At 30.5% G+C, this 23231-nt stretch overlaps 1 protein-coding gene across 1 annotated transcript; it reads right to left on the bottom strand.

Annotated features, from left to right (window-relative positions):
* Window positions 1-1589: 1589 nt before the first annotated feature.
* LOC123293056 (angiotensin-converting enzyme-like) lies at window positions 1590-21157 on the bottom strand. Its single transcript, XM_044873771.1, has 12 exons — window positions 20999-21157; window positions 10970-11170; window positions 9549-9698; window positions 9310-9400; window positions 8587-8727; window positions 8154-8342; window positions 7892-7986; window positions 6971-7122; window positions 6708-6847; window positions 4796-5129; window positions 3227-3337; window positions 1590-3159 (listed from the first exon to the last, which is right to left on the bottom strand). Exons 1-12 carry the CDS (start codon window positions 21155-21157, stop codon window positions 2697-2699), a joined length of 2226 nt encoding a protein of 741 aa, XP_044729706.1. The 3' UTR covers window positions 1590-2696.
* Window positions 21158-23231: the final 2074 nt, after the last annotated feature.

Genomic DNA, 23231 nt, shown 5'->3' with positions numbered 1-23231 from the left:
TCAATTAAAAAGTACTTTACCTCGAATTGCCGCGATTCTCGATTATTGTCAAACAAAAACAAATTAATAAGTATTTACCTAATAACATTTTGTGCTCAGTATGTCATCATGTCATTCAGTATGTCTGAAAAAGGTACAGTACCAGTAAAAAAGAAACGTATCAAAAGTCTTACAGGGGTAATGAGGTTAAAGTGATTCGGTTGCTTGAGTAAGTACGGTGAATGTTCATTTTCTTGCGGTAAATTATAGTTCAAAGTCCAGTGATCACAATAAACACAGTTTTGGGGGCCTCTTGCAGGACAAAATTTTGAATTATTTCATTTTAAAATTGTGATTTTTAACACAGTACATTAATGTAGGAACTCACAATAATGTTAATTGTACAAAAATTAATCGGTGATTGAACTTCAAAAAAGTTTTCATCATGAAGAAAATTTAACCCAGATTCTGTTTATCAAAAAAAAAAAAAACATTACCTTACGGCGCTTTCCAAAAAGAAAACATAAAAAACTTTAGTATTTGACGCTTTTTCGATATTTTTAAAGCATTTTTTTACATTTCAGTCATACAAATTGTCTAGCTTACGATATATTTATAGCATTTTCTTTCATTTACGTCATAAAAATTGACTAGTTGACTAGTTACGTGATAGCCGAACCACTTTAAATCAGGTTTATAATAATAAAAATTCACATAATAAAGATTAATAAATATATCTCTTGATTTTTTTAATAAAATACAAACAGTTTTTTATAAAATGAAAAACAATTTTGAAAATTAAAAAAAAATAAAATAAAATAATTAAAATATCTACAATTTATTTACAAACATAAAATAAATTAATTTAAAAAAACGGTATTAATATCTAATGATCATTTTAAAATTTAATATATTTTGGAATGATCCTCTCAATTCGATGATGCTTATTAACGATACGAATTATGTTCCTTCTTACCTACACTTTTATTTAAAGTGTACACTAAAAACTAGATTAATTCCATTACTAATTACTATAGTGAAAAAGTGTACAAAGTGTTGAGTAAAAAGATCATCAAAATTAAAATAATTGGTTCGATAAAAAATATAAAATAAAAATAAAACAAACAAAAAATCCAGTTCCGTATATTTATGATCTTCAAAGAAGGAGGAGAAAGCGTATTCAATTATATACATTAAACTTAAAATCAGCGACAGATTGCGTTTCAAATTTATTGTTTATTTTGTCCTTCGGCGAATATCTTCAACCATTTTGTTCGTGAAACTCGTCGAAGTTTAATAGTATAGTTTTAAACAACTAGACAAAATAAAATTGCATGTGTGCTTGATTCTTTATAATTTACATAATTTTTGTAGTATCAGTAGCTGCTGTATTTAGCAAAAACGCGCTACATTGATATTAGGTCTGCGACCAAGCTTAGGTTTAGTGAGACATTTGAAAATTTGTAGATGTTAGCCAGAATTTCGTCCCCAATCGTAAGCTTATTTCGCATTCTCAGAGAGGGAGGGGAGACTTTGAGAGTGCCAAAGATGTAGCGTCTGTCTCAAGTTTGATCTGATTCCAGAAAGGATGGAACCGATCTGCTTGAAATCAGTTTCCTGATGAGACAGAACCGATATATTCAGCGTTTCGGACTAGATAAATTTTCCCACTACCATTTCGGACGATCTCACATAAACAATATTTTTTTGGAAATGTTACCCCAAGTCGATTAAAACCGGTTCTATCCTTTCTGGAATTAGTTCAAACTTGAGACAGTCGCTACATCTTTGGGACTTGGGATCATTACGATTGATTCTTACGATTTAGAACGCGAAACACCAATGAAATTTTCAGCCTTTCTGAAATGACTCATTATTTATCTCTTTCTTACCACAGAAGAAAATAAGGGGGTCAAATTTGAGATTCGACCGCACATTTTGTCTGCTGAGCATAGATGTTAACTTAGGTATTTACTACATACTATTTCTTTCTGTCGCTGGAATACGTCTTCAAAAAGGTTTGAAAATCTTGGTACATATACTAGAGAAGGTAACCATTTTAACAATACTAAAAATATCACCTAATTTATGGTCAATTTTGGTAATAAACGGTTTCGATTATATTAATAATTGGAGCTCAAAATATACAGGTATTTGCCGTGTTTCTTCGACCGTATTACCCAAAAATATTTGAGTAATACGGCTCTAATGATCATGTGTTCGTGTAAACGTAACCATAATACCTTAACTCTATAAATATTCTCCGAACACTGGCAGTATATAAAGGTAGGGGAAAACACTCACAGATGATAACTTGTGACATCCTTGGTGGAAAAAATATTTGAAGAAAGAATAAGTCATAAAAACTCTGAATTTCAGAACGTTTTTGGATTGTCTAATTCGGACTCCTGGATAACTCTGAATTAGATAGTCCAAAAGCGTTTAGAAATTCAATTATTCAGAGTTCCCAAGACTTTTTCAGAGTTTCTAAGACTTTTATAAAGATTTATTCTTTCTTCAAATATTTTTCCCACCAGGGATTAAAAATATCCGCATTTGACTCTGCGAAAGATTTTAGACAACCACTTACAATACAAGGAGATAAGAGTCGTATAAAGATCAATATACCCTGTACATTTTCAAAATTATGACATAACTCCATTATCCATATTTTAAGTTTTCATTTGCTAATAACACTAAAATAATTCACACAATTATTAAGCATCAAATCGCCGATTATTATTTCTCACTTCTTTTGTATCTTTCTTTGTTCGTAAACGCACAATTGCAATTCCACCAATAATCGCACATACTATTAAAATGGTGCAACCGATAATTATATACAGGTTCGATGCACTCAATAACATACTATCTGGATTCTCACTGGACGTGGCTACTAAAGAACTATTTAAGTGTTCGGCGCTGTTAGATGATGTTTCTAAACCATTTTTCCCAGTTGATACGACTTTTTCTATAACTACAGTTGTCGGTATTGGTGTAGTTGAAGTTGTTGTAATTTCTATTGGAGCCACAGTATCTCGCTTTAATGGTGCATTATCTAAATAATCTTCGAGCGGTTGAAAGAATGTTAACAAAGCACTGGTATCAACTTCTTCAATTCTTAAGTATCTGTCTGTTAAAAATGGCCATTCTTCGGTATATCCAGCTTTTAATAAATCCCTGTGGAAAAATTTGTAAATTGAAAATTTCTAATTTTTGAAATATTAAATATATATATTTTATTTACTTGAAATTGGAATTTTCTTTTAATTTTTCTATGATATCTGATTTTTCATCTTCATTTTCTGTTTGGAAATAATCTAGGATTTGGAATTGCAGAATGACTCCCAAAAATTTGCTGGAAAAGAATATTGAAATATATTTATATGACTTGGATTTTGTAGACCTATTCTGTAAAGGACGCCGCAATATTAGATAGGAAAATGGCTTTCTGTGAAACTTTTTCTAACGGTCCCTAAATGCTCCCTCGGCCACACAAATTTTTAACGAGTAGTTTTCGAGCTACGGACGATCAAAGTTACGAATCTTAATATATATATTTCTTGTGTGCGTGTGTATGTGACTGAACTCCTCCTAGACGGCTGGACCGATTTCGATGAAATTTTTTGTGTGAGTTCAAGGGGATTGGAGAATGGTTTAGATTTACCATTCGGTCCACTACAATCTCAATCTCATTAAATGGTGGGAGCGCATATAAATCATATCACATTATATTACAACTTACTATGTGTACTATGTATTTTTTATTGTCAATAGGCATTTATTAGAGCCATATGCGAGCGCAGCGAGCTCCACTGCCGAAGGCCAGGCCAAAGGTCGAAGCTCAGGCCGGTCCAATAAATGGGAGTTAAATTGGGGTTTAGCGGGATGAGTGTAGCAGACAGGCTAAACGTAGTATAGGTATTAATGAATTGTAGTTACGTTTCCACAGGACAACGTCTGTCGGGTCCGCTAGTATAATATAGTATTAGTATATGAGTAGGAAAATGGCTTTCTATGAAAGTTTTTCAAACCGCCCCCAAAATGTTCTTCAGATCGATCTGATCAAAATCTGTCACGGTCACGAGCTACGTGTAATTCTTATATTCCGTAATGTAATCTATCCGTGTAATTGAACATCGCATTCGTAATCAGGGACAACAAATACTTCCTGGATAAGTTTTTGTGCCAAAAAGTGGAATTTCGTGTTAAAAATGGCATGATTTTTAGAATACGTGATAGAATAAGTGTAATTTGATATAAGATTCATATTCAGCCCCCAAAAATACCTACTAGATGAAAATTTTAAGCCAAAATACGCATTTCAAAAAAATTTGGGCTACATATGCCCACAGCTGGGACCCTATGCCCCCTTCTGATTGGGTTATTTTGGCTGTGTATTCCTTGGAGTCATATTCCTTGGGGTGCTGTTTCCCTATTTTTTCACTTTCGAAATTTCTTTCCGGTCTATACAATATATTATTATTATAAAGAGACTAAAGGAAATTTTCAAGAAACTACAATTTTTCCACCTCTAAGGCAACAGTTTTTAAGTTGGCTGTGCATTCCTTGGGGTCATATTTCTTGGAATGCTGTTTCCCCATTTTTCCACTTTTGACACTTCTTTCCGGCTTATTCATTGTATTATTAAAAACAAGAGACTAAAGAAGATTTTCAATAAATTACAATTTTGCCACCTTTAAGGCAACAGTTTAATAACAACTAGCACTCATGGACTATATTCAAAGAAATTTTTTGCCATATTTTTTACAGCCTAGAATGTTCGTTTGTGACTAGCTAAGACTACCAAACTTACCTAATATACGGTGAATTGTGTAGTAAATTTAAATCGTATAAATAATCGCTGGTATTTCCATTACCAGTTACACGTTGATATTGTTGCCTTAAATTCCACCAATCAATATCATTCGTATCATTTTCTAATACTTGTAATCTCCACTCATCCGCACTGATATAGTATGCTAATCGTGGTAGGATTCTTAACGCATGTAATAATAGTAAAGTCTCGTTTGCATGGTATTTTTCAGAATAGATATCAAATTCATGTAAATAAACTATTTCTTGTGTATGTAAATTTGACGGATGTATTGATAATAAATGGCCGATTTCTTTTATACCTTCGGTAAGAGCTAAAGTGGAACAAATTAAAAATAAACGTTAGAATATCATTTTAGAATATTCAAATTATTTTATCAATTGATGAAAATCGGAACTCGAACCTCAGACTCTTTTGTCGAATTTATATAATTATGTATACTACGTATGTATTGTGTAAGTGATTGACATGAATTAATAAATATCAATGTGTGAATCTGTCTTTAGGTTGTTAAATACCAATGTGTGAATCTGTTTTTAGAATAATAAAAAGTAAGTTTAAAACCATTTAGTTGGGTTAATCTAAAATAGGATTGGATTTTTTTTTTAAGACTGATTTTTTTAAATATCACGACCTTCTGCACGCCGTTTTGGGATAATTTATCTCTACACTGTTTTCTTTGGTAACGTTTTCTTAAATATCTCTGCTTCTATTGATCAGATTGAGCCAAATTAAAAAAAGATTTGTTTGTTACGAATTTCGAATTAATTTTGAATTGACCTTGCTTCGAGCCCTGAACATCAGGGCTGCCAGATTGTATAATCGGATACAAAAAGTGTATAATATGGTTATTTTATGTATCCAGTTTGTATAGCAGATTGCCTCGTATAATTGGATACAAAAAAAAAAATTCAAACGTGAGGTAATTTCCGTGAGAATTAAAATACCGATTATTTGAGATAACGAGAGATCGAACATTTCTTATTCGTAGATGGCGTGATGAGCTTGTCGCTCTTTCGAAAACTATTCTAATCGAAATTGGCGCTCTCTGAGTAATATTCGTTAGCATTAAAAGTAAACGTAAAAGTGACTTTTTAACCCAGCGCCACTTGCTACTGGAACTGTTTACAGACTATTTTTTAACAATTTTGTCGCTTTGTATAGTGAGATTTGATTCTGTATAATTTCAGTGACCAAGCGGTATAAAATAAATTGGCTCTACTGGCAGCCCTGCTGAACATAGCAAAATAACCTCAAAATCTTAAGAAAATATTTCTCTGACAACTTTTCCTAAAATAAAGGAATTGAGTTGAAATTCTGGAAAAAGATGTAACTTATGATCATAAAAAAGAATGGTAAATTTAGCCCGGTACATAACTTCAATTTTGAAAAAAATTAATTTTTCTGAAAAATTTCAACAGTTTTCGTACCGTTTAGGCAAATCATCGGATTTTAACTATTTTTGTTTAAATTGCAGGTGTTTTGTGTACTTTCAGATAGTGCGAACGTTTTGTTTTTTCAAAAAATGATTATGAGCCGAAACATTACAAAACAAAAATGCATAAAACTCGAAAAAATCCAGTCGTGTTTTGGAACCGGAAAACTCTTTTTCTGTATTTTTTACAACGAAAGAAACCTATTTAAAAGCATTCTCCCAAAATCTTTCGAATTGGTTATCAAAATCCGGTAGATTTACCCAAATAATTAGACAAGTGAATATCTTATTTCGTAGATATGTGCTATTTAACTAAATAACGGCGTCTTTAACTAAATAAATATGAATCTATTAAGAAAGACCTAAATTTTATTTACTTTGAAAAACAAGTCCGTTAATACATAATCAACAATTTGGGATCAGAACTAAAATATAAAATATTGACATTTTATTTACCTGAATATCTATTTGGATTACGTATACTATAACTTAGGTTGTTTTCATCCTCCCCCGTCAATTGAGAGTGTGAAATATGCAAGCCAATTCCATTGGCTTCAATAAATTTCGATAAAGAAGTTTCATTACATGTAACCACTCTACAAAAAAATTTAAAATTAATAAAAAAATGCTTTATAGAAATACAAAAGTTTTTAAAGTTTGAAGACTTGGTAAAAAAGCTCAAATAGTATCAAGTTACTTTGTATTTGGAAATAACTTACTCAATGTTTCCACTTTGACAGAAATTCAATATACTAGTTGGACATCTTGAATTAAATCTAGAATTTTTCCAAAATTGTTCATTGTAATTCATTAATCCCATATTATTTGTTAATATTTGGGCGCATTCATATGCGGCTTTTCCTCCAATAATCTATTAAGGAAAACACTTTTGTTAATAATTATAAATACATTGATAAATTATTCAAAGACGATAATAAACTACATATAAGAAAATTCGGTGGAATCAACACGAACGTTCCGCCAAAAATCAAAGAAACGAGTTCGCTCTGAATTCATTCCGCAGAGCGAGCACGTTCTTCCAAACGATGCTCAATCAAAGTGCAAACGTTTTATGTACACAAAATCGGCATGCCAAGCGTAGCTTTTGAGAGTCTTTACATAAAAGCTGCGCGTCCTCAATCATAAGGCTATGCCGCACTCTCGAAGCGGATAGCTTTGGCTCCAATAGAGTGCCAAAGATGTAGCGTCTGTCTCAATTTTGAACTTATCAAATTTAAAGCGAGGAATTTAATCGACGGATATTCCAAAAAATATAGTCGAAATTAGATCGCCCGCAATGGTAATGAGGGAGGGAGGTGTAGATAGTCCGCAATGCTAAATATATCGATTCTGTCTCATTAGGAAACTAATTTCAGAATAATTAGATTGCGGACGATATGATTTTTGTGATTTTTAGATTGAAAAATGATTGAATGAATTCAAATGATTTTTCTTAACCTGGAAAATCTGAAAAGTTTAGCAGCTTATAGGACAGCGGCCAAGAATGGCTGAAAATCTGTTCACATGAAGTATTTCATTTTGTTCCCTTGTAAGTAGCCAAAGATAGAATATCTAAATTTTTATTTTTCCCTAAAAGTTTCCCATGATATAAAAGCGATTTTTGAAAAATGAATTCTTACCTTTTCTTTAATAGTATTAACAATTTTATCGTATATTTGTGGGTGAGGTAATATTTTATCAGCTACTTTTAACCAATCATTCGCATGAGGTGAACCTATAAAAATTTAATAATAAAATAATTAAATTATTTTAAAAAATGAGTCAGCAACTCCATAATAGATTTTATATATACAGAGAGTACCATTAAAATTTCAAAAAAATTGAATATGTTACGGGGACGATATGAGAACCTAAACCTATATTTTATTTGTTTTATCTTACCTAATAAATAAATAGGTATTTCTTCGGTACCATCTTCAACCATAAATTTATTAAAAATTAATCGATCTTTAACAAATTTATGTAATTTTAAATATAATGGTTCAATTTCTAGCCACATTGTTTTCACACGTCGAAAACTATTTGTATATTCTGTTAATAGATCCCAATATGATTCAACATCATACATTCCTAAAAATTTTAAGAGGAAAAAATTATTTAAAAGTTTTAATTATAGTACAGTAAAAGATGAAATAAACCGCTTACTTTTTACTAAAACATATGAATATGTTTCTAAAGTGTCAAATATTGTTCTTAACGAACTCATGGTTTACGAATTATATTTGACACTTAAGAAACATTCCACCACATTTTAGCTATCAGGAAGCGGTTTATTTCTTTGACTGTACTGCTATATTTATATAAAAAATCTTACCGTTGGCTTCTGCAGCGTTTTTTAATAATTTTACAACTTCAATTAATTGATTTTCATGTTTTTGAAACTTTGTATTCCATGCTGACCATACGTATTCTAATTCATCGACATCTTTGGAAGTGGCAAGAGTATGTAGTACATCTGTAAGAAAATTTTTAATAATTATTCCATGTACTAGTATGACGTATTTGTTACACTTTTTCCTCTTTTACACAATAAATTTTCCTGCTTCGAAATTCCTCTCTCTCCTCAAACATAATTTTCAGCAAATGATTGAAGGTTATCACATCCTGCGCAACGTCCTAGTAATCTAGATGGGTAAATTACGGAGCATCTTGCTATGGGAATGACAAGCTCAGGTGAAAGGAGCGTTTGAGGGCAGAGTGACTCGGTTTCCAGATCAGCCTGATTGTAATGTTCAGGTGATTCAGCTTCTCGAAGCACCCTGAAGAGCATCCTGACTACCTGAGAAGATGCTGATATGTGCTCCACAGTAACCTTTCGAGTTACAGATCGGGGCACCTCTCTGCAAGGCGAGAGAAGATTTCCAATTGAAAAGCCGTCGCATATTGGAATGCGATAAGAGGAATCGAGTCCTTTATTCTAGTATCAATATATGATCCAGGAGGGAGGGTGAAATAAAGTGTGAGATAAGGAGTGTAAGTGACGCTTTCCTAGCCATAAATTTTCCCAAGACTTCAGCTAGTATGACATAGTTCTTACCATTATAATATAAGCTGCAATTTGTATCATTTAAGCAAGCTATGCTGGAAGTTAATTTCATTTTTTCGGTATCCTCTTTTAAGTCGATTATCTATAAAAAAAAAAAAAAAAGATTAAAAAAGCTATAATTACAACAGGTAAATTTGACACAGGTTTTGTTGTTCTGATCTTTATGAGTTTAGATAACCAAAAATGAGGATTGGAGTATTCTATCATATAGATATTTATTTAACAATTACCTTTGATATTTCACTATCAGATAATAAATTATCACCAATTTTTGTTAATAACTGTACTTTTCTATTTAAGCTTTCATTATCATTCTCTTTTGAACTTAATTGTATTGCTTGCTCTCGCTGGAATTTAGCAAATGATGCATCTGCTTCAGTCTATAAAAAATAAAATTTTAAAAATTAATTTATCATCAACATTTTAGACAAATAAAATTATATGAAAGACATGACACCCCTTGTGAAAATCAAAGTTGGAAACTATTTGAAGCCATCCATTTGAATTCAATTTACGATTGAATACAGCCAGACCAAAAAAATTCTCTGAATTTACTAAAGCTGATGATTTGAGGATTGGTTATAGTAGTTGTGTGCACACACATACTGCGGTCAGTCAAGCGAACGGTAGAACAAGGGTCAGATGTATGCTACCAAAAAAGTTATGATTGCCGTGGTATTTAAATGAATTTACTAAAGCTGAAAATTGTTATACAGATTGTATATTGCATATAAATAACAATTATGACAGTCAGTCAGTTAAATGTGAGAACAGAACTGGTCAGTCAGCCCTAATGTATGTACAATCAATAAATAAGATGTAATTCATTTTTTGGACTTGTTTTATAGGTACTTAATTGTATATTCACTATAAATAAAATGGCCAGCCAACCATATTGTGGAACAACTCCCGCCAGTCAGTCAAAAACTATTAAAAAATATACGAAGAATTTAAATAAAAATTTTTTTTTGGTTTTCATTTGATTGCGAAAGTTGTTCCACAATATGGTTGGCTGACCATTTTATTTATGGTCATAATATACAATCAAGTACCTACCTCTAAAAAAATTTTCAAGTTAAAAAAATTAATTGCATCTCATTTATTGATTGCACATACATTAGGGCTGACTGACCAGCTTTGTTCTCACATTAAACTGACTGACTGTCATAATTGTTATTTATATGCAATATACAATCTGTATAACAATTTTCAGCTTTAGTAAATTCATTTCAATACCACGGAAATCATAGCCGTTTTCTCTGACCCCTGTTGTACCGTTCGCTTAACTGACTGCAGTATGTGTGTGTACACAACTACTATAACAAATCCTCAAATGATCAGCTTTAGTAAATTCAGAGGGTTTTTTGACCTGACTCTTCCATTATATGTAAGTCCTTTTTTAGCACCAAACAAAATTTGTAGATCTAAAACAAAGATGCTGCTAAATTTTTGCTAATCCGGAACATCACTAATGTGAATAAATCTTCTTTAAAAGCGGTCATTTTAATTTGTATTTTTTGAGTATGCTTACTCATTAATTTTATAAAAATTTAAATTAATCATAATCGATAAAATTAATGATAATTAAAAATATTTATAATACAATAAAATTAATTGTTTTATAATAAAATAAAAATACTTATTACTTTACCTTATCACTTAATAATGAATATAAATTATATAGATCTGAAAGATCATCTGTTAAAAAATGTTTTGATATAGATGCTGTATTTGCACATTGATCTTCATAATCATATTCAATTAATTCCACAAATGTTGATAAATCTTCGCATTGCGATAATTTTAATAAAATACAAATATTAATTATTAATAAAAATATTTTTGAATTCATCTGTAACAAGAGAAAAAAAGAATTTATGTTAACGGTTGATTTGAAATTAAAACACAAAGTTTATTATTGTTAGAAAATCAATAATAAGTCTTGTTTATCATATATTATATAATTTTGTTGAATGTACAATGTACGTTGTTACCTTCTTAAAGATAAAAATTATCTACAAGATTCAAATCTGAATATCTTGTGCGAAATTTGATTACTATATCCATCCCTCAAGATGATTTTAGAACGGGAGAAGCAAATTTAAAAATTAAAATTTAAAAAAAAAAAAATTATTATAAACTATCGACTTAAATGTACAAAAAAAATATGAAATTTTTCCTTAGCGTTAGTAAACTCGAATCTCACGGTAAATGTAAAAAATTTCGAGTTTTCGACTTAACAAGTAGTTCGAGATACAGAGGATTTAATTTCGGCTTAGAAAGGCGCGATTATATTTTACTAACTACGACGTCATTGTATTTATTTTACAAACTACGACTTACTGAGTCTGCCTTTTGAAATTCGAGTTACAGAGTATAAATATGTACTATCAAAACTTCGGAAGTAAATAACAGTTCTTTCGAGGTATAAAGTCTAAATAATTCTAGATACCGCGTATTTAGAGGTTCAGTATAAGCGAATGAAATTTTTTTTGATTTACTAAGGATTACGACTTAACGAGGTTCGAATTATCGAGGTTGATTATTCTCTCTGATTCATATAAGAAATTTTATCAAGCCTCTTCTAAGTGACGGGTTTCTCAAATATAATACCCACGAATCGGAAATAATTTTTTAACCCCCGAACTAAAAAAAGGGCATGTTATAAGTTTGACCGCTATGTGTGTGTGTCTGCCTGTGGCATCGTAGCGGCTAAACGGATGAACCGATTTTGATTTTTTTGGTTTTTTTGAAAGGTAATTTAATTTTTAGGATTCCAAATAGAGTTTAGGGTTCCGTAGCCGAAAAATTTGTCGCGGGTTTTTTAAATTTTGTAAACCCTTGTCAAAAAGGAAGATTTTAAATTTTGATTTTTCTTAATGAAAATGAAGAATTCATCTTAAAATATTCAAGAACAAGAAGAACATACATATTGATTTGTCAACGGGAATTTTTTGTCTTTAATTTAAAATTATAGACCGGCAAATCAATAGTTAATTAAATAAAAAAATAACTTAATTATTAAATAACCTTTAAATTTATCCAATTTAAAACTAATATTAAATTTTATTATACCCTGTGTATATACTAACAAAATTAACTGTCTTCTTCTTAAGTCCTGAGCTGTCCTGTGAGTTGCGTTAAAGAAATGTTGCGATGTTGAATACATCACAGTGACTCTAGCTAATGAGAATTAAAAAAGCTAATGAAAATTATCTGACACACATTATTTTTTGCAATGTCTTATATCTTACAGCCACATTTACAACTTTAGCAGTTGTTCTCCCAGAGAAATTCTGTAGCAGATTCTTCCACGAATTCATTAACATCAAATGGGGTATATAACACCGGCGAACGTGTGTTATCTTCATTGCCTGGAGGTTTTTTACATTTGGTATTCCATGAATATACCTTTTTAAAATAATCGATACAAACAAAAAACATACTTTTACAATGTTATAGTTAGATATGTGATCAAACATCCGTGAAGTTTAACAGTTGGGATCGAAAGGACGCGCTAGACAATTACATAGGGTATATGATAAATAGTTGACTAAAATCAATTTTGTTCGAATTCTTATTAAATACGTTTAATATATTCACCGATTTATGCAGGGCCGTCATTCCTATTCAATATTTTACTGCTAGAACTATGACGTAAAGGCTGCTACAGTGGAGTATTTATATAAAATTTCTGGACAAAAATCAGAAAACTCAACTCTTTTCAAAGTTGTTTTTTGGTGTAGTTAGATAACCACTCCATCACAATCAGGCTTCAATACGGATGCATGTTATTATTATTGTTGTCGCTCTCGATTTACCTTATCATTCAATTTATGTTCACTGTGTTTTTTAGTGCAATTAAGTAAGGATTTTTTTTTGTATATTGAAGAAGAAGGTTTGTGCTTTATTTACTAGTATTTAATTTGTGTAATGTTTCTATTCATATAATTAAATATTTATGATTCATATTTGATATTAAAAGAGATATTTTTTCATTAAATTTATCATATTCAAAGCTTTTTGTTTATGTGTCAGGTTTTATCGATCAAAATTTTTTCTAGCAAGACAAAGTTTAAGTATTTTTAAGAAATATGTTCATGGCTGACTTTTTTATTCTCAAGTTTGGATTAATTACGTCTCTATAATGTTAATTATATACCTACGCTGTTTAAGCCGGTTCTGGATTCGCGAATAACTTTAATTGCTTTCTTAAGTATTAAATAAGAGGCAATAAAACGATTATTAAATAATTAATTTAAATTTCATTGGCTGCATTTCTAATGACTGTCTGAAGGAGACATTTAAGTCACCATAATGGAAGTTGAATCAATAGCGGAGTGCATTGAGAAATTGTCATTATTTATTAACGTTATATATTAACATTTGATGAAATTCTGTTCTGATAATTTGAATCACCCTGTATAAATAATGAATATATGTACTAACACTATTTTATAATTTTGAACTCAATAACCTTTTTATATACGCGTATAATAAATACAAGAAATTTTTTTAAATAAATTCATTTGCGTCAAGTTCATTGGTATACATTATTATTTGGTTTTTCAAGTAAAATTGTTTGTATACAGAATGTTCGATTTACATCTAGGCATATAAATATCATGAGTATGACAGAATACATGCGTTAAGCAATGAATCTAAGTGAAAGGTATTATATACATGTGTCGAAGCTTCGATATGCGTTGAGATAGTTGTAAGACGTTTGGAGAGTGGGAGTTTCTTAGTTGAATAGATGAACTAAAACAGATAAACCACGATACAAGTCACTTTTGCTATTTCATATAACTTCTATAAGACCTCTTACTTAGATGCATTGCTTAACGCATGTACTCTGTCATACTCGTGATATTTATATGCCTAGATATAAATCGAACATTCTGTATATTACTAACTCAAATCTTAAGCACTATGGAACTTCAAATCGGGGCAATTAATTCTAAGCGTAAGGCCTCCTCTTCAGTCTCGCGAAGTAGCACGAAGTCGGGTCGAGAATGTAAAGGTAATGCTTTTGGTGACTCGACTATCCTTTTTTACATCCGATCATACCATAGCAGTAAAAATGTAGGTTATAATTTTTTACTTTAAACTTCCATTACATATCTGGAGTTAAAGATATTTTAATTATTATAGTTTTGCTAGCTTTATGAAACTTTATCTTTTTATTTTGGCAACGAATTACATATCCTTGAACTGTTGTGTTATTTTGGAATACCTACAACTAAAAAAAATGTAATTTTTATGCCAAAATAGCAATAGAAAAGTTATGAAAACACTCAAGCATCATCTATATACATTCATGTGCCTTTATCGCTGGTTTGATGTCATTATTTTTTCTTTCTTGATTGTAATTTCCTTAGCAAAATATATACAAATTTAAGCATATAGTATAGCTAATAATAGGGAAGTCCTAATTACAGGGCGTGCATAGAAAACGAAGAAATTTCAATTGATGTTATTTCTACCAGTAAAAATCATAATTCTTTAGTTTCAATCTAGGACCCATCCAGGAAAAAAATGCGCCAAGATTGTTCTGTTTGCGGGAGTGTAGTATTATAGAAAGGTATATACGGTTTTTAGGTTAAAGCGGCATGTGTGTTATCCTGGGTTGTCAACCTAATTTCTTACATGGAAAGTGTAGTCTAGTTTAAACGGGACGGTTTTGTGGTTTAAACTATGTTTGATGAAACTCTGATCAGCCGTTTAAAGGCTTTTGACTTTTTAACGCCCGAACTAAAAAAAAAGGGTGTTATAAGTTTGGTCGCTATTTTGTCTGTCTGTCTGTCTGTGGCATCGTAACGAATAAACGGATGAACCGATTTTGATTTTTTTGTTTCGTTTAAAAGGTAATTTGATGGAAAGTGTTCTTAGTTATGTTTCAAGTGCTAGTTTACGGTTCCGTACCGAAAAAACTAAAAAAATGGCGATCTTCAAAATCAGCTCATCTTGGAAAAGGCTTTAAAGAAAAACGTAATTTAATGGAAAGTGTTGTTAGATACGTGTCAAGTGCAAGTTTAGGGTTCTGCACCCAAAAAATTTGTCGAGGGTTTTAGAGGTTTGGTAAATTTCACTTATGATAATTATTAAATGAGCCCATATCCAAAATTCGTCAAAAACAAAAGAGTTTTCAGTTTGATTAAATTTGTGTCGAAAGTACGTAGGTAGACCACGAAAACTGAAAATTCCATATCAAATTGGAAGAGTTAGTAACCATAATTTCGCTTCATTTAATAAAAATATATTAATGATTTTCAACGCTACAAGATATTTGGCGTTTTTTAAAGTGAAGATTTTCTTTAAATTTGCAAATTATATTTATTATTCATATGTATAAAGTTAAAAAATGGTTTTTCCCATGATAAATGCCCCACATTTGGTTGTATGATAATGACTCATGATAATAATACATTTATCAATAAAAATAACTAACCCTAAAATAAGTGTTTAATAAATTGAATAAATATTTACGATAAATCATACTTAATAACTTAATAATCAATATATAAATAAGTATGTGTGAAATTGTCAAACTTCAAAGTTGTAGTATTTCAATTTTAACCTTTGCAACATTTTTTTTATTTTTATTGTAATAAACAATAGAATTTTTATCAAAAAGTATGATAAGACGGAAGTATGAACAAAATATTATTTGAAAAAAAATAAATTATGATTGTACTTTATACAATTTATTTAAATCCTGGTTGTAAACATAAGAGGCATTTTTTATCATGTTTTTAAATGCATTTATGAAATTATTTATCTTTTTAGGGAATCTTTCGTTTAGTAAGAACCGCTTTTGTACAAGGTAGTGCAAAAGTAATCACCCTATCGAAAGAAACGGTTATTTTTACTAATGTCGAATTTACAACTGTTCTAGTCCGTAAGCGGATTTTTGATAGATGCCCTCTTAGGTTGAAACTATCTTTTCTCTCTTAGCCTTCGAAAATTTACTTGGAATATACCAGCAATAGACAAAGAGGAACCATCCAAGTCCAACTTGGAAAACAAGAGACAAGCTAGTAGTGAAGATGACACACAGTCTGATGATAGATATCCTTATACAATATAATGCTATGCGCTATGTGCATGAAGCCAAGTGGCGCCAACTAGTGGAAAGTGTAGAACTATTCACCCGTCATGCGGCCATTGTTTTTCTTTGTATACATTGAACTGCATGTAAAAAGAGCAGAAAGTTTTTTGCAACACTTGTTATAATTATTATATACTAACGCCAAAAAAGGTATTGTAATTATTAAATAAACATTCGTTAGCTATTTCAACTCGTTCTCAATAAAAATGAGTATTAAATGTAGTAATATGTGTATTAAATGTAGAAAAATGAAATAGCATTATAGTATTTAGATGTGTGTTAAAAAGAGTACACGATATTTTACAACCACCATGTGGAATTGGTATCATATTTAAACAGAAGTGTAACAAGGATACCAAATACACAAATATTAAACACTATATATTAAAGAGAGATAACAACTAAATAAAGATAATATTATACACAAAATGCACTAAAAATCTTTATTTTACACTTAAAGATTGAAGTCGATTGAATATTATAAAGTATAACGTTAATTATTAAACAAAGACACATATATTAACATCGTTATATTTTGTGTCCTTATTTTGATTATAAAAATTTATTGAGAAAATAACATTAATAATTTTAATATTTAAACTGAGATTAAATAGGTAGAATTCGAAATATTTACCAAAGTACAATACTAGTATAATATAAATACACTATACAATATATACTACATTTTGTACTCTATATTAAAAGTAGTTGTCAATGTATTTTCAATGTACATTGTCGGCGGCTGGCGTGTAAATAGTTCGGCATTTTTCCGTCGGTGCGCCACGTGTATTGCCAAACCTAAGACCCTCCCCCTTGCACATAGCGCATATAACCGAAAGGCAAAGTTCAGAAAATGAAAACTCAAACCCATGGAAAAAAACGCAATTCGATCGACTATTATTAGCAAAAAGATAAATGGGTCATACGAAAAAGACTTAACAAATTGTAGCCATTATTCACAATCTTCAAAAATCTCATAATAAAACAAGAGAAGGTCGAAACAAATAGTACAAGGGCAAGGAATGAAAAAGAGTATGATTCAGTTATAAATATGGAACTCCCAGTGAATAGCAATAGCAAACCACCACTGGTTATTCTCCAGGGAAAACATGCTATAAAAAATGATAAACAAATAAATCAAATTAAAACCCCCTACAATCCACACGGCATACGATTGAAGCTTATGGAATAGCATGTCAGTCAACGTTTGGTGCAACCAAACATGACACTATCATCATCATCAAAGTTACCTGGAACTCTTTGGTCAAAATTTTGCCTAGTTCGTTCCACAATCTTTCTAGAGTCTAACAGAGCAGCCCTTTGGAACAAAATTTTTTATTTAGGTTGCCTAGATGGTAAATGCGGCACTGATTTTTACCAGTTGACTGATTATATCTGTTCTGAAATTAAAAAAATCCGGTAAGAAAAATAATTTCGACTACAGTTTTTAATAGCATGTCTCGAGAAAATCAACTCAAGTTATTTAGTTTGGTAACGGCTATGGTTGATTTAAAGGAATTCGTTCAGCAACATCGCAGCTGTGGCTGCATATTTCCAAAAGAACTTAATCATCAACCATGTGAAAAGCTTCATCATTGGAAATCAGTAAACGATCTTTCTTTCCTTACTTTAGGATTTTTATACGAACAAATGGCAGGCGTCATCGGTCCTAATAGACAACATCCATAAAGTAGTCTCAGAATTTTAGCCAGGTATACTGGAAAGTTTCTGAAATTATTCAGTTTCTCGGTAATTTTAAAAAGATAATTAGGAAATCATACTTCATTGAAATAGAACCGCATCTGCGGTTCTTTAATTATCTTTAATCGTGACGAAAGTAAATAAATTGTTCTAAACTAAAACCCATAAGCCTTCGCCGACATTTGAGGCCAAGCAGTTTGCGAATGGCTGCCCCGTCGGTTTTTTTTTTCTCAATCTGAATTAATTTCTATATTTCTATACTTGATTCTCTAACAAATGTCTAGAAGAAAAAGGAGTAACAAAAAGCAAAATCACTCTTTGAAAGTCTTTATCTTGTGCATCCAAGTGACGTCTTTTTATTTACAATGAGTTTTAAAAAGTCATAGCGCCGGGAAGTTTAAAAATAAATTTTAAGCACGCGTGAGTAATGTATATTTTAATTTATCCGAACGTCGACCTTCTATGCCCTGATAAAATCTTATTTGCCAAACTGTTTGTTTACATTTCACAAAGAGATAACGGAATTTGATTTGGCATCAATAAGACCTTGTATGTCACGTTGTTTTCTTTCTAAATTAATAAATATATCTACACCCCCAACGTGCTTTCAAAACATTCCGAAAATATACAGGATGTCTTATGAAGTATGTTCTTATATGTTCTTGAAACTCAATAAATAAATTTAATCGAGAAAGATGCTTCAAACGAAAAATATTAGTTTTAAAGATTCACATCTTATACCGGCATCCAATTCGATCTAAATTTTCAGTTTCAATTAAAATCTCACCCTGATTCATAATTGACAAACATTAGATGAACGCTTTAAATTAGAAAGTTGTTCTTTATAAATACGCAAATTTTTTGTTTGAATAGTTTAAGACAGTAATTCATAGCAAAAATCTACCTTTTTGTGCGTTTGTTCATTAAATTTGAACAAGGTCTTTATAGAAGAGTGCCTAGATTTCGCTGAAACAATTATACGAAATAACAATTTTGATACGAAAAACCAATTTTGGGTAAAAGTTTTCAGCCCGTTTTTGCCTAAACTGTACGGTTTGCGGAAAATTGTTTCGAATAAAAAATATTATTTTTTAATCAATAACAACTTTTAATTTAAAATGTTCATCGATCGATAACCAGTTATGGAGTAGTGTGAGCTTTTCATTGAGCTTGAAAACCTATGTCTAGTTTAATGTCTGCGTAAGATGTGTGCCTACACATCCAATATTTTTCGCTTGCATTGTATTTCTTTTACCGATAAAAATTATTTTCTAGTTTCATGCATATGACAACTTACAAAAATAAAACACTCTGTATGTATGTTTTTATTATTAGAATAAATTTCGTTAACGTAGTTTAATTTGAAACTCCTGAACTTTACACTAACTTCGTCATCAATTTTCGAGGTCTGCACGTGTGTGGGAGTGTTTGAAAGTCTAATCGAAGTGCAGTATGTGACCAAATACGCTAATCTGCGTTTGTTTTATATTTCAGTTTTTTGTCTGAATCTTCTCTTAGATTCTTCTTTCTCCTCACTGTGACAGCTTCTTGAATGAAATCCGTGCAATTCTGGATCCAAGCGCTCAGTTTGCTTGCTTCCCATCCAGTATCATCTCAATGATACAATATGCAATTTTACTTATTTATGGACTCAAAATCCTTTAGTGCTGGAACATAAATATTCAATAATCTCTATTCCATTTTAGAACAGAATTTCTCCATTTTGAAGGTAACTGTGTGGAACTAATCGTTTTGTCACTAGTCAGGCTGTACAGTGGAGTATTTATATCAAATTTCTGGTCAAAAGTCAGAAAAACCAACTATTTTGTTTTGCATTAAAAGTTGTTTTTTCACCGTGTGTGAGTTTTATTAGAAGCGTTTCCATGGTAACGATATACTACTTTAGTTATAGAATTGTATGGATGCATATATAATTGTATGGATTGCATTTATGACTTATATTGAAAATTTAATATTATTGTCTCCAAAATTTAAATAAATAATTATGATAATTTACATTTAAAAAATAATATTTATGTATTTTTATTTCTTATTTTCACAATTTTTTATGCATTAAGTTTAATTAATTAGTGTTTTTCAATAATATTAATTTGACATTCACTATAACATTAACATGTAAAGAATTGCAAAGTACTCATAACAGCCTCCTTTAACGTCAGAATTTTTCACTGGAAGCGCTGGCATCGATTTTATTGTCTCTACCATGACTACGCACACAACGAATAGTTAGATAACTAATCCATCACAAACACAAAGTCTGTTTCTTCAGTCGCAATCTACCTGCTCTTACGAATGCATGTTTCAATTGTTGGCGATCTCGATTTACCGTATCATTCAATTAATGTTTTCTGTATTTGTTAGTACAATTAAGAAAATATTATTGGATATTGAAGAAGAAGGTTTGTGCTTTATTTATATTAGTAATTAATTTTAATGTTTCTATTAAAATAATTAAATATTTGTGATTCATATTTGATGTTAAAAAATATAATTTTTTTCATGAATAATACTCAAAGCTTCTTGTTTATGTGTCAGATTTTGTCGGGAAAAATGTTTTGTAGGAAGGCAAAGTTTGAGTATTATATAATATGTTTATGAAAACAAATTTTGCGCGAACTCGAACCTTTTCTTTTAAGACGAAGACATAAGAACAGATTAAGATAGCTACCGTCAAAAGTAAAAGAAGCCGTTTTCTAGTCAAATTATGCAACGTGAAAACAAAATCAAGCATAGATAAGACGAAAAGTGGCTCGGAAACAGAAGTAGTAATTGGGTTTGAAGACGAATGCGTTAAAGACGGATTTGGCTACAAAATTTTTTTATTAATTTTTGCCAAATAAAAGGTACTTTTTCATCTAAATAATCTTTTGAATCAACTTCCTTCATGCCTTCATTATATTTCGACAAGTTTGATATAAATACTCCACAGTGCGTGCGTTGCAACGATGCACTGAATAGCACGGAGCTCATACATGATAAAGGTCTCCTACGAGTGAGTATATCCATTTTATATAAATGTCATACAAAGTTCAAAATTAGGAAAACAAAACATCTAATTACAAATATTATTACACACATTTATAAATATTTTGTTTTTTTAATTATGCATTGAGTATCAAAGATCATAAAATCCGTTAACACTTAATCTTTTATTACCATAATAACTTTGGAAATGATGAAAACACTATACAAGATAGCTAATTACAGACCTAGAGCTTGGCGTTCATATTTTATAGGCATTTCAGAATAACTGGATGTTTCATAGGTTCTTGTCAAAATTAGCTTTATACCCGATTGTCAAGAAGTGGTTATGTTTTTCGCGCGTATCTTGTAGATCTTGTATATTTGTTTGTAAATTTCTATATTACTTCGTATCTTTTAAACGACTCAATGGATTTCAACATTTAAGTTATGATTAAATTTGTCACAAGAACCTATTTCTGATTTTAGATAGCTTTTTGAAAAAACAAAGCAAAATGGCGGATTTTTTGGCGAAATAGTAATAAATTAATAAAAACAAAACCTTTCGAGTAGGGTATCAAAATAAAGGAAATTAAAAGGGGTTTTCAAAAATATATATAAGTTATATATTTAAATTTAATTTGGAATAAAAATAAATTGGTTTAAAAGTTTTAATATAGTATAATAAGAGGGTTTTGTAGTACTGGGACACTAAAAAGTCTAAAATAATTAAAAAAATAAGAAACCCGACCATTTAGACCGACTTAAATGTTCCCAATAATGGGCGCCGACTGCTAAAGCGCTATGTAAACTATTGAACTTGTTTCTTCTTTTCAAATTTTATCTAACGCATTTGGATTTTTTATTTTTTTTATTATTTCATTTTATCTATTTAAAGTTGCCTAAAAAATATTTAATTTCTCGACAAGCTTAAAATAATCCTTGACATTTAGATTACACGACTGTGGTTCTAAGACACCATTCTTATAACTTTGGAAATGATGAAAACACTATACAAAATAGCTAATTACCGACCTAGGGCTTGGCGTAATATTTTACAGGCATTTAAAAATAGCTGGAAGTTCATAGGCTTTTGTCAAAAACGTGTCAACCTTTTTCTCAAAGAAAAGGCTATTGTCTCACTATATGGGAATATCGACAGAAAAATCTAAATTTTTTTTATTCTAATTAAGAATCTTATGTATTATTATTATTATTATTATTATTATTACTCTAGCAAGTTTTTTTCTGCCCTGCCCTTATCTTACTTATTCCTTTATGAAATTCCATGTTGCACCCCTCATTTTCAAGTTAATTATGCCTTGGATTGACGAAAAATATTCTCACGGTCTTAAAATGTACCGCTTAGCAAAAAACGCTCGACAAAAATAATTTAAACAAAAAAACATCATAAATTTAAATAAATTTTAATAATAAGTTTATTAGGCAAACATGTTAGTTTTTACAGATGTTCTCCTAATCTTCTAGACATATAATTACTATTTTTAATACATGTTCCCTTATATTAATTTAAGAACTTTTAATTTTTTCACCACTTTTCTACAAAAGTTGGTTGTTGTGTTTTAAGCCACGGGTACAGGGTAGCCACAGGTTAAACTACGGAAGTGGAATTCCCTATAAGTCGAGCTAGTTAAGAATATAATAATATTATTTGACTATGTATGTATACTAAGCATGAGCGGCTATTAATATAGTACACAACATTTTTATAAAATTTAAAAAACCCCCGACAAAGTTTTCGGGAACGGAACCCTTAACTCACACTTGAAGCATATTTAAGAACTGTCTCCATTAAATTATATTTTTCCTTAAAGCCTTTTCCAAACTGAACTGATTTTGAAGATCATCGCCATTTTTTTAGTATTTTTGGCTACGGAACCCTAAACTCACACTTGAAACGTAGCTAAGAATCCTCTCCATTTAATTACCTTTCAAACGAAACAAAAAAATTAAAATCGGTTCATCCGTTTAGGCTCTACGATGCCATAGACAGATAGGCAGACAGTTAGACACATACACATAGCGATCAAACTTCTAACACCCCTTTTTTTAGTACGGAGGTTAATAGTCCTAGACATTTAGATTATACTATACGGTT

Source organism: Chrysoperla carnea, chromosome 2 (genome assembly GCF_905475395.1).
Source record: "Chrysoperla carnea chromosome 2, inChrCarn1.1, whole genome shotgun sequence".
Taxonomy (NCBI): Eukaryota; Metazoa; Arthropoda; class Insecta; order Neuroptera; family Chrysopidae; genus Chrysoperla; species Chrysoperla carnea.
This window is presented reverse-complemented; position numbering and strand designations above follow the sequence as displayed.

What these genes read in the sequence shown, in the direction of transcription:
- LOC123293056 (XM_044873771.1), bottom strand. Translation starts at nt 21,157, where the DNA reads ATGGATATACTCACTCGTAGGAGACCTTTATCATGTATGAGCTCCGTG. An exon ending in ATTCATTATTAAGTGATAAG is followed by an intron (nt 9,699 to 10,969) that starts GTAAAGTAATAA and finishes TATTTTTTATAG; the next exon opens with ACTGAAGCAGATGCATCATT. An exon ending in TGTCAAAGTGGAAACATTGA is followed by an intron (nt 6,848 to 6,970) that starts GTAAGTTATTTC and finishes ATTTTTTTGTAG; the next exon opens with AGTGGTTACATGTAATGAAA.